The sequence below is a fragment of the Pectinophora gossypiella genome, chromosome 3 (genome assembly GCF_024362695.1).
Source record: "Pectinophora gossypiella chromosome 3, ilPecGoss1.1, whole genome shotgun sequence".
Classification (NCBI taxonomy): Eukaryota; Metazoa; Arthropoda; class Insecta; order Lepidoptera; family Gelechiidae; genus Pectinophora; species Pectinophora gossypiella.
The window spans coordinates 5336628-5350761 of NC_065406.1; the positions used below are offsets into that span (position 1 = coordinate 5336628).

Genomic DNA, 14134 nt, shown 5'->3' on the forward strand with positions numbered 1-14134 from the left:
TTGAGAGAACGGAGAGTGAATTTTCGAACATTAATTACCGTAAACACAAATATTTTGGAATCTTCTGTTATTTGCAAATATCCAGTTAGAACTAAAAGACAAACGATTCTAAGAATTTTTTTCGTTGATATGATATTGACTTCCGATGTTCGAAGAACTACCCTCGAGACGGAAATCACAGATTCACATACACAATATAACGGAAATGATACTTCGTTTATCACTTACATTCATGAACGCATCCAAAACTGTCAGTTGTAGAAAAAAAAACTAGCGGACGTCATTTCGATCACTTGTCAAAATTGGGGCTAAAAAAATCTGAAAAATAAAAGACGCGTTTGCTCATCTCAAAATCTTTAAAATGAGCGACGTGGACAAGTGGATAGAGATTGCGAAGAGGTGTAAATATCTCCCTGAAGATGACTTGCGAGAGCTGTGCAATATCGTGTGTGACTTGTTGTTGGAGGAGCCTAATGTTCAACCGGTACAAACGCCCGTTACTGTTTGTGGAGACATTCACGGTCAGGTAAATTGAATAAAAACGCAAGGCTCTTTATGATTACTCATCGAATATACTTCAGGAATCGCAAACCATTTAAATTATGAACAAGGAAACAAAAGTATTACTTGTGGGTCTATAACCAGTGGCCTGAATCTGCCTGATAATTGATTCAGCCTACCTAGAACTGAGTTTTAATATTCAATGACTTTCAATGTTTGAATACATTTTTACTCTTCTGCCATCATTTAGTAGTGCACAGAAAGATAATTTTAGCACATTGATGTAACAATAATTTCCTTTTGTCAGAAATCTGAAAGACATTTGTAGTTGTTATAGTGTAGTAACCTTAATTACAATATCATGTGCTATATTGATTACTTATTTTGTTATCTACAATTTAGTGTTATCAAATTAGGCTACCTTATAAGTACATTTTTCAAGACATACCTAATATCATACAGATTCAAATTAGATTCATCTGGTACTTAATGTATAACTCTTAAATAATTTTCAGTTTTATGACTTGGAAGCACTCTTCGACATAGGCGGGCAAGTGCCGCATACAAAATACATCTTTATGGGAGACTATGTGGACCGTGGCTATTATAGTTTGGAAACATTAACTTTGCTTATGGCATTGAAAGCTAGGTATCCTGACAGGTAAGATTCTTTTTCTCTGTCTACCTATTCCGTGCTAGATATCAAGATTTCCCTTAAAGCTATCCTTGTACCTAGGTAAAGAAACAGGACAACAGAACTTAAGAAAATAATATGTTTATATAGGTACCTAGCTTTACCTAGGTATTATTATGTACTTTATTTCCATAACCTGGATTGATATTTTAGATACCAGATTGAGTGGGGTGTTCCTTTTCGTTTTAGGTCTGATAAAATGGTTTTTTTTTTCAGAATCATATTACTAAGAGGAAATCATGAAACATGCCAAATCACAAAAGTATATGGATTTTATGATGAGTGTCTGAACAAATATGGTAATGCAAATGCATGGAAAGACTGTTGTAGGGTGTTTGATCTACTTACGGTTGCAGCGGTAAGATATCAAATAACATTCTTAAATACCTACTTTTTCATGAGTTTTTTTTATGAGTCATGTCAGGGGCCTTTGGCGGCTCTATAATAACCCTGACACCAGGGTTGATGAGGTTGGGAATTCACCTCACAACCCACACAATAGAAGAAGACCTACTTTTTGTGCTTTTGATTACAGAAATAGACTGGATTTAAAAAGCTTGGAAACCATGACAATATTTGGTGAGACAGCACACAGTTCTGGTTTCAGTTTCAAATCAAAAGTAATAAAAATAAAAAAGTTTTGCTATATTTCAAAATTCAGGATTCAAGGAGTGCTTTAAAACACCTAACTCATTGTGTATTGGTGGGACAGAAGGGAATGCCCATTGCCTTTGAATCTCTGACTTTCATTCATGAGATGACTCAAAAATGTAAATGTTTAAAGATGTATCCCAGGTCATGTGGGACTTCTTGGAAATTAAGTGATAAACCAACTTGCAAAAGCTGTTGTAATGGATGGATCCGTTCTTGATTCAAAACCCTATGCCAGTGAACTTATCCCTGTTATTAAGAAAATATTGCAAAAATGGGAGTATCACTATTGGTGAACTGGCCTTCCAGCCTTCCAGGGAAGTCTGTTATGAACTCCTTGGTTTGAGTCTCTCAACATCAATAAGAAATTATTGATCTCAGCTCTCAGGCTGCATTCTGGGCACATCCCAACAAATAAGATTTATCACATGATGGGTATTAAGCCCTAACCTTTGTACCATATCTGTCAGAAGACCGATGACCATATATTGTTGGAATATGAGAAGTGTTTTTCACTCTCTTGTTGTAATTTTCCTTGGCAAAGGAAAAGTTGAAGAGTTGGTTGGCAGAGCCACTATCATGTAAGGCTTTTAGTTTATATTATCTGGTTGACCAATCCTTTGCCTAAGGGATAGGCACACAAATGCTCCTATGAGACTGGCATGATCACTCAGGGTGTTCAAAGTTCAAAGTCACATCAAAAATTTAAAAAAAAACAATTGTTTTTTTTATTTGTTACAGTTAATAGATGAAACAGTCCTCTGTGTCCATGGTGGGTTATCACCGGAGATATCCATGTTAGATCAAATAAGATGTATTGACAGAAATCAACAAATTCCACATAAAGGTGCCTTCTGCGATCTACTGTGGTCTGATCCTGCTGATGTTAAGATGTGGTAATTATACAATCTTTTTATAGTTGATTGTGCTCAGTGTATTAGTCAAATATTTTTTATACTGGGTGAGCCTCAGAGGGTGAGTCCTCAGTGCTCTCCATTTCAGATGGCATTAACGGTTAAGTCAATGCCATCTGAGGTAAACCTACAATTAAGTCACAACAAAAAACAAACCTAAAAACATTCTATAATTTTTTGCCATGTATAACTGTCACTTCATTTAATAATAAATAAATAAACTATTTCTATTTGTTTTACAGGTCTGTCAGCCCTAGGGGTGCGGGGTGGCTGTTCGGTGCATATGTGACCGAGCTGTTTATGAATTACAACGACTTGAATTTAATATGCCGAGCACATCAACTTGTACATGAAGGTAAGTTCCATGGATATACTATAGAATGAACTGCAGAGCACTGGAAGACAATATCATCGCCTTATAGCGAAAATCGCGCGCATATGAGATTTTTGTTAACAAAACCTCACAATAAACAAGCTAGTTTCAATGCAGGTGAAAATTTGTGATCTCAATTTTTACCCAGAAAGAAATCAAAGTTTAGTTGAAGAAAGACACATCTTAATGTGATTTTTAAAAAGCACTTTAGCACAACTATTGTCTTTTCGGTGGTACTAAATCCACCTGCGATTTTCAGGTTACAAATACATGTTCGACAAGCGGCTAGTGACAGTGTGGTCAGCCCCGAACTATTGTTACCGCTGCGGCAACGTCGCTTCGATAATGGAGTTTCAGACTGTCAACGATAGGAATGCGAAGCTGTTCCAAGCCGTGCCCAATAGTGAGAGAGAAGTACCTCCACAACACACCACGCCCTACTTCCTATGAGCTCAACACAAGTGATATCAAGTATTCCCAAGTGTAATTATACGTTTTTATTTTAAGTATAAATATATTGTTGCATATTGTACAGTGTATTGATTCTTTTATTTATTTCTTTCTTTAGATGTAAGTATTTGTTTGCGTAGTTTTCAAATAGAGATGTATAATGATAAAATGGCTGTCTAGCTATAAAATATCTGATCGTCATTTTTGCAACAAATTACGGTAATTTTGAGCAAATTATAACGACGCGACGCCTCTTCCTACACCTCTGGCCACCCCTTCAGGGATGCAGGCGCGTGATAACGAATTCTCATGAACCAAAAATGTTGTAATCGAGTAATAGGAGCGCGATACACCAATAGAAGTTATTGGTGTCTATCCTCGTGCATGCGCCGTGATGTGCAGTGAACGTAGACACTAGTAAAAAGCGTAACAGTTATATAATTTTTTTGGAACACGATCGCCTGTCACCCAACAGGGTCCTCTATGGAGAATGACCGGTCACTACGGACATTGACCAGTCATTATGGAGAATGACCGGTGGCTACGGACATTGACCGGTCCCTATTGAGAAAGACCGGTCACCACGGACATTGACCGGTCATTCCGGTCACCACGGACATTGACCGGTCATTATGGAGAATGACCGGTCACTACGGAGAATGACCGGTCACTACGGACAATGACCCATCATTATGGAGAATGACTGGTCGCTACGGACATAGACCAGTCTTTATCGAAAATGACCGCTCGCTACGGACATTGACCAGTCCCTATTGAGAATGACCGGTCACTACGGACATTGACCGGTCATTGCGGACATTGACCAGTCCCTATTGAGAATGACCGGTCACTACGGACATTGACCGGTCCCTATTGAGAAAGATCGGTCACTACGGACATTGACCGGTCATTATGGAGAATGACCGGTCACTACGGACAGTGACCAGTCCCTATTGAGAATGACCGGTCGCTACGGGCATTGACCAGTCATTATGGATAATGACCGGTGGCTACGGACATTGACCGGTCATTATGGATAATGACCGGTCACTACGGATATTGACCAGTCATTATGGAGAATGACCGGTGGCTACGGACATTGACCGGTCATTGTGGAGAAAGACCGGTCGCTACGGACATTGACCATTGTCATTATGGAGAATGACCGGTCACTACGGACATTGACCGGTCCCTATTGAGAATGACCGGTCGCTACGGACATTGACCAGTCATTATATGGATAATGACCGGTGGCTACGGACATTGACCGGTCATTATGGAGAATGACCGGTGGCTACGGACATTGACCGGTCCCTATTGAGAAAGACCGGTCACCACGGACATTGACCGGTCATTATGGAGAATGACCGGTCACTACGGAGAATGACCGGTCACTACGGAGAATGACCGGTCACTACGGACAATGACCCATCATTATGGAGAATGACTGGTCGCTACGGACATAGACCAGTCTTTATCGAAAATGACCGCTCGCTACGGACATTGACCAGTCCCTATTGAGAATGACCGGTCACTACGGACATTGACCGGTCATTGCGGACATTGACCAGTCCCTATTGAGAATGACCGGTCACTACGGACATTGACCGGTCATTGCGGACATTGACCAGTCCCTATTGAGAATGACCGGTCACTACGGACATTGACCGGTCCCTATTGAGAAAGATCGGTCACTACGGACATTGACCGGTCATTATGGAGAATGACCGGTCACTACGGACAGTGACCAGTCCATATTGAGAATGACCGGTCGCTACGGGCATTGACCAGTCATTATGGATAATGACCGGTGGCTACGGACATTGACCGGTCATTATGGAGAATGACCGGTCACTACGGACAGTGACCAGTCATTATGGAGAGACCGGTCACTACGGATATTGACCAGTCATTATGGAGAATGACCGGTCACTATGGACAGTGACCAGTCCTTATTGAGAAAGACCGGTCGCTACGGACATTGACCAGTCATTATGGGTAATGACCGGTGGCTACGGACATTGACCGGTCATTATGGAGAGTGACCAGTCATTATGGATAATGACCGGTGGCTACGGACATTGACCGGTCATTATGGAGAATGACCGGTCACTACGGACATTGACCAGTCCCTATTGAGAATGACCGGTCACTACGGACAGGGACCAGTCATTATGGATAATGACCGGTGGCTACGGACATTGACCGGTCATTATGGAGAATGACCGGTCACTACGGACATTGACCAGTCCCTATTGAGAATGACCGGTCACTACGGACATTGACCGGTCCCTATTGAGAAAGATCGGTCACTACGGACATTGACCGGTCATTATGGAGAATGACCGGTTACTACGGACATTGACCAGTCCTTATTGAGAAAGACCGGTCGCTACGGACATTGACCAGTCCTTATTGAGAAAGACCGGTCTCTACGGACACTGTCCAGACATTATAGAGAATGACCCATCACTGTGGGAAACGACCGGTCACTAAACAGGACAAGGATAGTGCACAGTAAAAAATGTTTTCTTCCGACATGTATATCAATTTGATCATAAATTATTATATTTTTGGTTAAATTTCCCCGAGAAGGAGCAGGCAAAGGACCATAGCCATACAGGCTGGTCAAAATTATTGTAACATTTGTAATATGATATGGATTATATCTGTCCGTCGGTGACCCGTGTTGCCAGCTATATCATATTGTCGATGTACTTTTTGGACGCAGTTAATCTTTTTGTAGATTACCAACAACAAATAAAACAATTAGTGTGTGACAGCTTACAAATCTTTATTGGTATTTAAATTCAGATACTGATTAAGTTTACAATACAATCTCCTTTAACTTTATTCTCTGTTGTAGTCAAAAGTATAGTCAAAGTAGGATTGATCAAAGCTTTGCACTCGTACATAACCATCCTCACCACCGGACGCATAACTCTTACCATCAGGGTGGAAAGCCAAACTGTTGATAGGACCGAAGTGGCCCTTGACACGGCCAAACTCTTCTTCAAATACAAGGTGATAGAATCGGGCATCGAATTTGCCCTGCCTGGTAGAAGTTGTTGTCACTTCCATAGCATCTTGACCACCACCAAGTACGACATGGTCGAGGATCGGGCTAAGAGCAGCGGAGTTGACTGGACGCTCTGTTTTGTATTCCTTCAGGAGTTCGAGTGAGCTGGTGTCAAAGAGCTTGGCAGTCTGGTCCTTAGATGCAGTGATGAACATGGTTCCGTCACGCGATAGCTGCATGTCGTTAATCTGGTGAGTGTGCTCCTTAATAGAATGCACTTTCTTGCCAGTCTGAAAATAAAGTAATCCACTGTTTTATGAAAATTGCAAAATGGGATTGGAATCAAATATGTATTTGTTTACTTAACAGAGATTGTGACTGTACAAAAACTTGGTTAATATTGTAGAAAAAAAACATCTTAATGTAATGTAACCAGAAATTAGTCACTGGGACAGTATCTGAAAGTACCAATGTCAGAATAGCTGCTGTTAATATTTTACAACATACCCTAAGATCCCACTGGATGAGATCACCAGCTTCGTGTCCAGTGATGATAGTCTCATCAAGTGTGCCCCAGACCATAGATGTGACCTTTGAGTCTGTGATCTCCCACTTCAAGATCGGGGCTTGGCTGGAAATGGAGTCATCAATAGTCCTAGTGTCCACAATGAAGACCTGGAAGTTATTGAAATATTTTACTTTGAACATAAAGAAAAAAAGAGAAAAGAAAAAAGGGAGAATGAGAGAGGGGTAAAGAGTTGGTAAACATTAAAAAGTATCACTTGATAGTATCACCAGTTTACTAGAGTAGGAATAAAAAAGAACAAAAATGCAAAAAAAAGCCAAATACACTTTATAACATCTTACAACAGTTGACAATCTATGTTTTATTTATTTAGCTCACCCAGCACATCTGAGAAATGTTTGTTACCATTTCTATGAAATTCTGGAAACTAAAACATTACTATTGTAAACTGGGTGCAAGAGGACTATCAAGTCCCTTGGAATTTTTTGTATCTTAGAAGGAAAGAGAGGAAAACTCTGATGAGATTGAGGAGATTCTTACTAGAGTCAACCTTAATTTAAAAATTGCACAACTCCATGCAATCAGGTGGGTATTGTGGGACTTAATATTATAATTACCTCACAGGGATGTCCCATAGCTTTGTCAGTGGTGTAGGCAGCCTGGTACGCACTGAAGCTGAAATTGCAGGTCCTCACCGAGGAGTTTGTTTTAATTGTCGCAATGTTCTTGCCAGTTTCCAGATCCCATAACCTGAAACATTTAAGGTTACATTTGTATTTTTGCTTTGAAATTAACAACAACAACAGTAACATTTTTTTTTTTAAATAAATATTAGTAAATGATTGTACTTTTTATCTAGCAATATAATTCTTTCGATATTTATATAAAATACTTTCATGGATGTAGGTTACAAAATACAAGTATTTATATGAAGATATGTATTAGCAAACATTTCTGTAGTATTATACAGTCCGATTAGACTTGTTTCATAGAATACTTCACATCTTACATTAATATATTGTAATAGAATTCACCAAGACAGTGTATTAGTAACAGAGGACCTCATTTGAAAAAAGAAACGGAGTTATTATATGAGTGTACATACAGAAACTATTGTATGTTGTGATGACACATAACCCTAAAAATACTTTCAAATTGGAGCTATTTAATTCTTACCTGCAAGAACTGTCACCTCCACCGGTGATGAGGTTAATACTTTGCCAGTCGACGTCGAGACACCACACGACTCCGCCATGTCCATTGAATGTGCCCAGGCGCTCGCCGTTCAAAGACCACCACACATTAGGCTTCGCGTCCTTAGCGGCGGAGAACAACAAGTCTCCCTCTCGGTTATATTTGATCTGAGTGATGGCACGCTCGTGCCCTTGCAGCATAAGAGGTTTCTACAAACAGAACGCGTAGAAAACACTACATTACCAAGCACATTATAATAATATGAATTTGTCACAAAATTACGATGCGGTTACGGCACATTGATATATCAGATAATATATGTCTTTTCAATAAGCAAAAGTATAAATACTCACCATTTTTTATGATTATTTTAAAGAAAAATTATAGAAAATCACAAAAATTGAGGCGTGACATGTGGCGGCTGCCAACACTTTTTGACAGAAAGAAGGGAAGGGGGTGAGGGGAGGAATCAGGATCATAGACAAATAAAAAAAATAGAATTAGTCTTTTATATTTAATACTACTGGCAACACTAAATGGCTCAAAAATCAAAAGGCTAAAGCTGAAAAAAAAAAGAGTAAATTTAGATTTTCTATTCGATAATAGATGGCTCTGTTCAAAAAACTTCTATAAATTTGTCAATAGGTGGCGTTATAGCTATATTACAGTTTTATAGCCTATTTTTCTGTTTAATACATAATAATAACTATTAAAGTTATTATAGCAATATAATTAATTACAAACGATAATTTTGCGCTACTAAAATTACCGCTATTCCACATTTCCTACTCTTTTGCAACTGGGTAGCTGCTCTTTCGTACAGTTCGTAGCAAGTAGGTACCTCACTCGAGACTACGACGAGCGTTACGATACGGAATTAATGAAATTAATGAAAAAAAATATGGGCTTGGAATTAAAGAGGAGGATATTTCACATACATTTTATTTTCTTAAATTATTAACCATTGATTTCCAAGAGTACAACTAAAAAACAAATTAAAGTACAAACACGTTATGCATCGCTAACTAAACACAACTGTGGGTAACTCCTCTTGGCAACCAGTACATACACTCGATTGACTATCCGGCGCACCACTTCAACGAGGCGAAACAATGAAAATAGTACATACAACACCTATAGATATACCACACGACCGTAAGTTACAACTATACAGTACATTAGGTAGGCCGAAACAAGTTTTTTCTAAGTTTCAAAGATTGTGCTCCAGCAATATCTTTCAATATTTTAAAGCCTCTTTTTATTTTTAAAAAAGAATTTGAATTGTAACTAGTCAAGATATGAAATATATTCTTAAACAAATCTTCAAAGTATAAACGCGATACTGTAGTGTTGCTTTGGTATAGCTATAGCAGTTGTGGTACAATCATCAGACTATTTCAAAAGTCACCTATTTCTTGGTCGAATATCTAAACAGCCTTTATCCATCGGAAATTGACCCCTAAAATGATCCTGAAAATGTCGTAGTAACGAGAATTTAGTATGAAAAATCTAACAATATTTATTGAATCTTTTAACACGACTCATGTTACAGGCGTCATTCGTTTATTGAAAAAAATGCATTGTACATTCTAGCATGGTTAGGTTAGCTTATTCCAGCGTGTGACATTCAGTCTGTTGTATTTCAGGGGTCAAAACAGCAGTCAGACACTAATGTGATTTGCTAAATGTAAACATAGAACCTTATGGTATCGATAATACTTAATAGTACTAGTTCTGATTGCGATAAGTCTTGAAATTGAGCGAGCCCAACTAAATACGTGAAATACAGCACACTCAACCATTGAACTCTTATAAGAAGTTGTCTTGTTATGTCTAAGTGCAGTTTGTTCAGAGGCACAAAGTCGTGAGACAGTGTCAAAGTGTATCTAGTACTTACTGTGTCTTTAACAGTTAACGAAATTACAGTCAATAAATTATTTTAGAAGGACAAACACAGGGAAATAAGCTGAACGTGTTTGCTTGGAACTTTTACAACAAAATTGATTATTTGAATAAAAAGTTATCTGAATAATACAACTCGTAGAATAATCTATGCTAGAGTTCAAATATCCATCTGTGACACGTAATACATAGAACAAACACTCGTCAACGTTTCCAAATATATATTCTCTTACGGCTTTACATTCGATTTATTCCGTAACTATTTAATACAATGTCTAATGTACACAATTTCAACCCTTCATTTACCCGAAATACACGAAACGCTATTTTTATACACAACAAACCTTACTTCTACGAATGTGAAAATATTTCGTCACAATATCTTAGATGTAGTTAATTACTTTCTTATGGACTGTAAAGAAACTGTGAAATGCATTAAGTTTTTGTTACATTCTTATAAATATATTAACATTATTATGTTTATATTACTATATCAGTCAAATTATTTTCGCGATGTCTCTACTGTCTGACTTTGGAGTAACGATGTGTGAGAGATGGTGTGAGGGTTCATGTAGCTGTAGACAACAGCGGTAGCAGGCGAGACACAGGCAGGTACTACAAAGAGACGAGTAGAGGCGCGTGCGCCCATTGTGGCGCCGCCGCGCACCGACGCCCGCGCCGCGCGACTATGCCGGCTCTACGTCACAAACATCCACAAATCAACACGACAAGCAGCAACTCATGAGAATTCTTTACTCTGTATATTTTCAGTCAATTTTGATAGAAGTAACAGTGTAAATACTAAGTCCATTTAGAATACGATAAAAGGCGAAAAAAGCTTTAAACCCAGTCCAGCAACAAATTTAGGAGAGCAACGAAAAGCAAGTGGCCCTTACAATGTATGTATTTACATTATGAATGTATAGCCTCGTTGTGGGCTCTTCGTGTACTATTCTAATTAGGTACTCGCCAGTAATGCGCCAATTTCATTGTAATACATACTAACAATACTATCCTTTGTACAACGCCAATAACATTCTTACAAATCTATATCCATTTGATACACTGCCGTTAGTACGCCTTAACAATACGCTACACTACTAACAAAATAAGTGTCATATTACTTACATACATGTTATCATTTACAATTAGTAGAACGATGCACGTTTCGCGATTATTAATATTTACGATTTCCGTCATTACATTGTTTAAAAATCTATAAAGGCATCTTTACCTCAGACTTTAGATTTGACACCGTCTTGCTGATGGTGTATTTAAGAACTAATTAATTTATAATTAAGTTAGCTTGAAAAAATAAATAAATAATAGTTACCCAATCATGGTGAAGCCCCGGCGGGCGAGTTGACACCGAACCGAGCGTACGAGCGTACGAGCGTACGCGGCCGCCGCTCACACCGCCGCGAGCGCGAGTTTTTGGAACGTGCGCGTATCATTCTCTATCACTGTTCGATTATCACAATTAACAAATAATTTCACGAACTTCGTTAACTAAATTAAACGTACATAATAACAAAATTAATTGAAAACTATTTATTTAGGCATTTGATGGCAGTATCGTAACTGGTTGTATTCCAACTAATTTACAATGTACAAAACACGTAACGCTAACACTTAACTAATGGTAACACGTTGAGGAACGGACGTGTGTCGCTCATTCAGGTAACAGGATTCTCTAATTCTTACAAACGTTATAATATCAACCGTGCAGCTATGTTGCATTGAGTTTGCTTCGCTATTACTGGTATCATCTGGTTATACGACCGATCTTACTTAATGTACATTTTAATTCGGACTCGGTATCCGTCTATTGTGAGAGTGGGGCCGACTGCGTGCCTACACAACGTCGTCGGCCACAATACTAAGGCATAACATTTAATTACCTAGAACCTAAGTCCCTAGAACGAACTTTTTGGTTGTAATTACTTAATTTTACGGGCGTACATCGCCCCTAGAGCTAGTGGTAACTGTTCACCGTTGCTGGAACGTATATTTAACATTAACTATTAATACAAGAATAACAAACGGCAGAGCGTACAAGTCAGGCAGTGATTACTGACAGTGATTAGTTCCAAAAGTCTGTTCTTACATACTGAGAGTGACGAACATTATACTATTTTTATTAATTTAAAACTAAAATGACGGTGTGCACCATTTATTTTAATGGAAATGAAAATGTGAACGGTGTGAGATGAAACCAACATTGTGGTGCACCCAAGGCGGTTAGTATGTAGAGATGTGATGATCGTGTTAAGTTTCATGATAATGTATTTGGTCCGACTACAAGAGTTGCTAATGACAAGGTATGCATTCGAGTAACGATAAGAAAGTAAATGTAACTGCTCTAGAATTTTTTTTGTTGAGATATATAATGTACCAGCTTTGGTTAGCAGTACGATGCAGTAAACCGATCGAATGACTGGCAGATTTATGAGATTAAATTACAAATAACATTAAAAATGATATATCTGAATGAACAACGATTTTTATGGAGATGACAACTTGAAATATTGAGCATAATTACAATTGAACACATTAAAGGAAGCGAAGTATCTCAGTAAAGATAGAAGCACCTACACACATAAAGATAACCATACAACATAGAAATGCAACAAGAGTGGCGGAGACCGCAGGACTGCTCCATTGCAATGCAACACTGTATTGGAGTTCAGTGAGAGTGTCACTTTGTTGCTCCCCGCGGCCCCTACGGTCACTTAAGTCTATTAGACCAGAATCAGAAGTGTATAGAGCAAAACATGCACAAGTGTTATGCGAAAATTGGCAATAAAAATGCATAAGTTGTGACTACAAGATCGTAGCGGCGTCCGCGCCTATGTTAGTGTATGTATAAACAGTAGTTGTATACATACAAGCAGTCTTGGTAAACACTGAGAGTAGGTACTTAGTGCTAACTACACTACTTACGAACAATTCATATAAAATTAAATTAGAATTCTCATAATTACACACCCAGTCATTAGTCTACTGGTTAATTCTAGACAATATAAAATGCAAACTAAAACAGCAATATTTCATTTACAAGAAACAATTGTCTGAAACAACGACTTATCTATAATATTGTAAATTATACTCTATATTTACAGAAATAATATATTATGCGATTCTTCGACTGACAATTTTTAAATAGTAACATAATAATATATTTTATTCTATTTAATAGCTAAGTAGTATACACTACCACGTATAAAACACGCATTCAAGTCCCTGGTACCTATAGCTATTTATTAATAAATCAGTCTGTCAATTGGGACGTTTTAATTCCTCTACTAAACAATAAACCATTACACACATCGCTCAACAAGGGTATAGAGTACCGCAGGGTCCTCGCACATGGTGGCAGCACTGGCACTGGCGTCCGAACACTCGCTGGCGGGGCGGCGCAGCCCCGGCCCGAGCGCTCCTCCACTCGGGCGCTCGCTCGAGTAGGAACAAGGGTGCGAGGGCGCGCCGCGCGGGCGCGGGCGCGGCGGCCGCTCGTACATCGAGAACTAGACGCCCTGCTGCGCCATATACTATCTGATCTCAGCCGAGTTCAGAACAAACGGCACGTAGAACATCTTGCTCTCGAGCAGTAGATTCGCCGCAGCCTGGATCTGTTGGGCAAAATATCCGTCAGTTAATAAAGTTGGTACAAAAACATGTTGAAATGCCAGTAATGATCAAACATCGTAATCTTTGATAATATTATTTGTATGAGTCATTGGTCTGAATTGTATGAATAAGCCGTTTGTGGTATCATGTTATTTGACGAAGATCGGGAAAGCAGACGCGTTTGAACGTGTCGCTCGCTCTCTATTACATCATGTCTGTATGTATCATCTAAGGGCTGAGTGTGTGAATAATACAGATTTACAGAATCGAAAGCTTTCAA

The 14134-nt window shown here is 38.7% G+C and overlaps 3 protein-coding genes across 4 annotated transcripts in view; 1 reads left to right on the forward strand and 2 right to left on the reverse strand.

Annotated features, from left to right (window-relative positions):
- The first annotated feature begins 250 nt into the window (after positions 1-250).
- Positions 251-3672, forward strand: LOC126380722 (serine/threonine-protein phosphatase 6 catalytic subunit). The gene is made up of 6 exons (XM_050030318.1): positions 251-526; positions 1017-1162; positions 1412-1553; positions 2588-2742; positions 3003-3115; positions 3393-3672. The coding sequence occupies exons 1-6, from the start codon at positions 362-364 to the stop codon at positions 3581-3583; spliced, it is 912 nt and encodes a 303-aa protein (XP_049886275.1). The 5' UTR covers positions 251-361; the 3' UTR covers positions 3584-3672.
- Positions 3673-6356: 2684 nt separating this feature from the next.
- Positions 6357-8795, reverse strand: LOC126380646 (eukaryotic translation initiation factor 3 subunit I). Its single transcript, XM_050030209.1, has 5 exons — positions 8676-8795; positions 8305-8531; positions 7746-7878; positions 7110-7277; positions 6357-6892 (listed from the first exon to the last, which is right to left on the reverse strand). Exons 1-5 carry the CDS (start codon positions 8676-8678, stop codon positions 6434-6436), a joined length of 990 nt encoding a protein of 329 aa, XP_049886166.1. The 5' UTR covers positions 8679-8795; the 3' UTR covers positions 6357-6433.
- A 464-nt stretch (positions 8796-9259) lies between these two features.
- Positions 9260-14134, reverse strand: part of LOC126380148 (hormone receptor 4-like) — a 44608-nt gene continuing 39733 nt past the window's right edge. For both annotated transcript variants that reach the window (XM_050029418.1, XM_050029409.1), the window contains exon 8: positions 9260-13856. In XM_050029418.1, the coding sequence (XP_049885375.1) occupies positions 13776-13856 (81 nt within the window). In that variant the 3' untranslated portion in view covers positions 9260-13775. The remainder of the gene's footprint in view (positions 13857-14134) is intronic.

Coding starts and splice junctions, on each gene's coding strand:
- LOC126380722 (XM_050030318.1), top strand. CDS start 362: ATGAGCGACGTGGACAAGTGGATAGAGATTGCGAAGAGGTGTAAATAT. Junction 1,163..1,411: donor AAAGCTAGGTATCCTGACAG/GTAAGATTCTTT, acceptor TTTTTTTTTCAG/AATCATATTACTAAGAGGAA. Junction 1,554..2,587: donor ATCTACTTACGGTTGCAGCG/GTAAGATATCAA, acceptor TATTTGTTACAG/TTAATAGATGAAACAGTCCT.
- LOC126380646 (XM_050030209.1), bottom strand. Junction 7,278..7,745: donor CTATGGGACATCCCTGTGAG/GTAATTATAATA, acceptor AATAACTTCCAG/GTCTTCATTGTGGACACTAG. Junction 6,893..7,109: donor TCATCCAGTGGGATCTTAGG/GTATGTTGTAAA, acceptor CTTTATTTTCAG/ACTGGCAAGAAAGTGCATTC.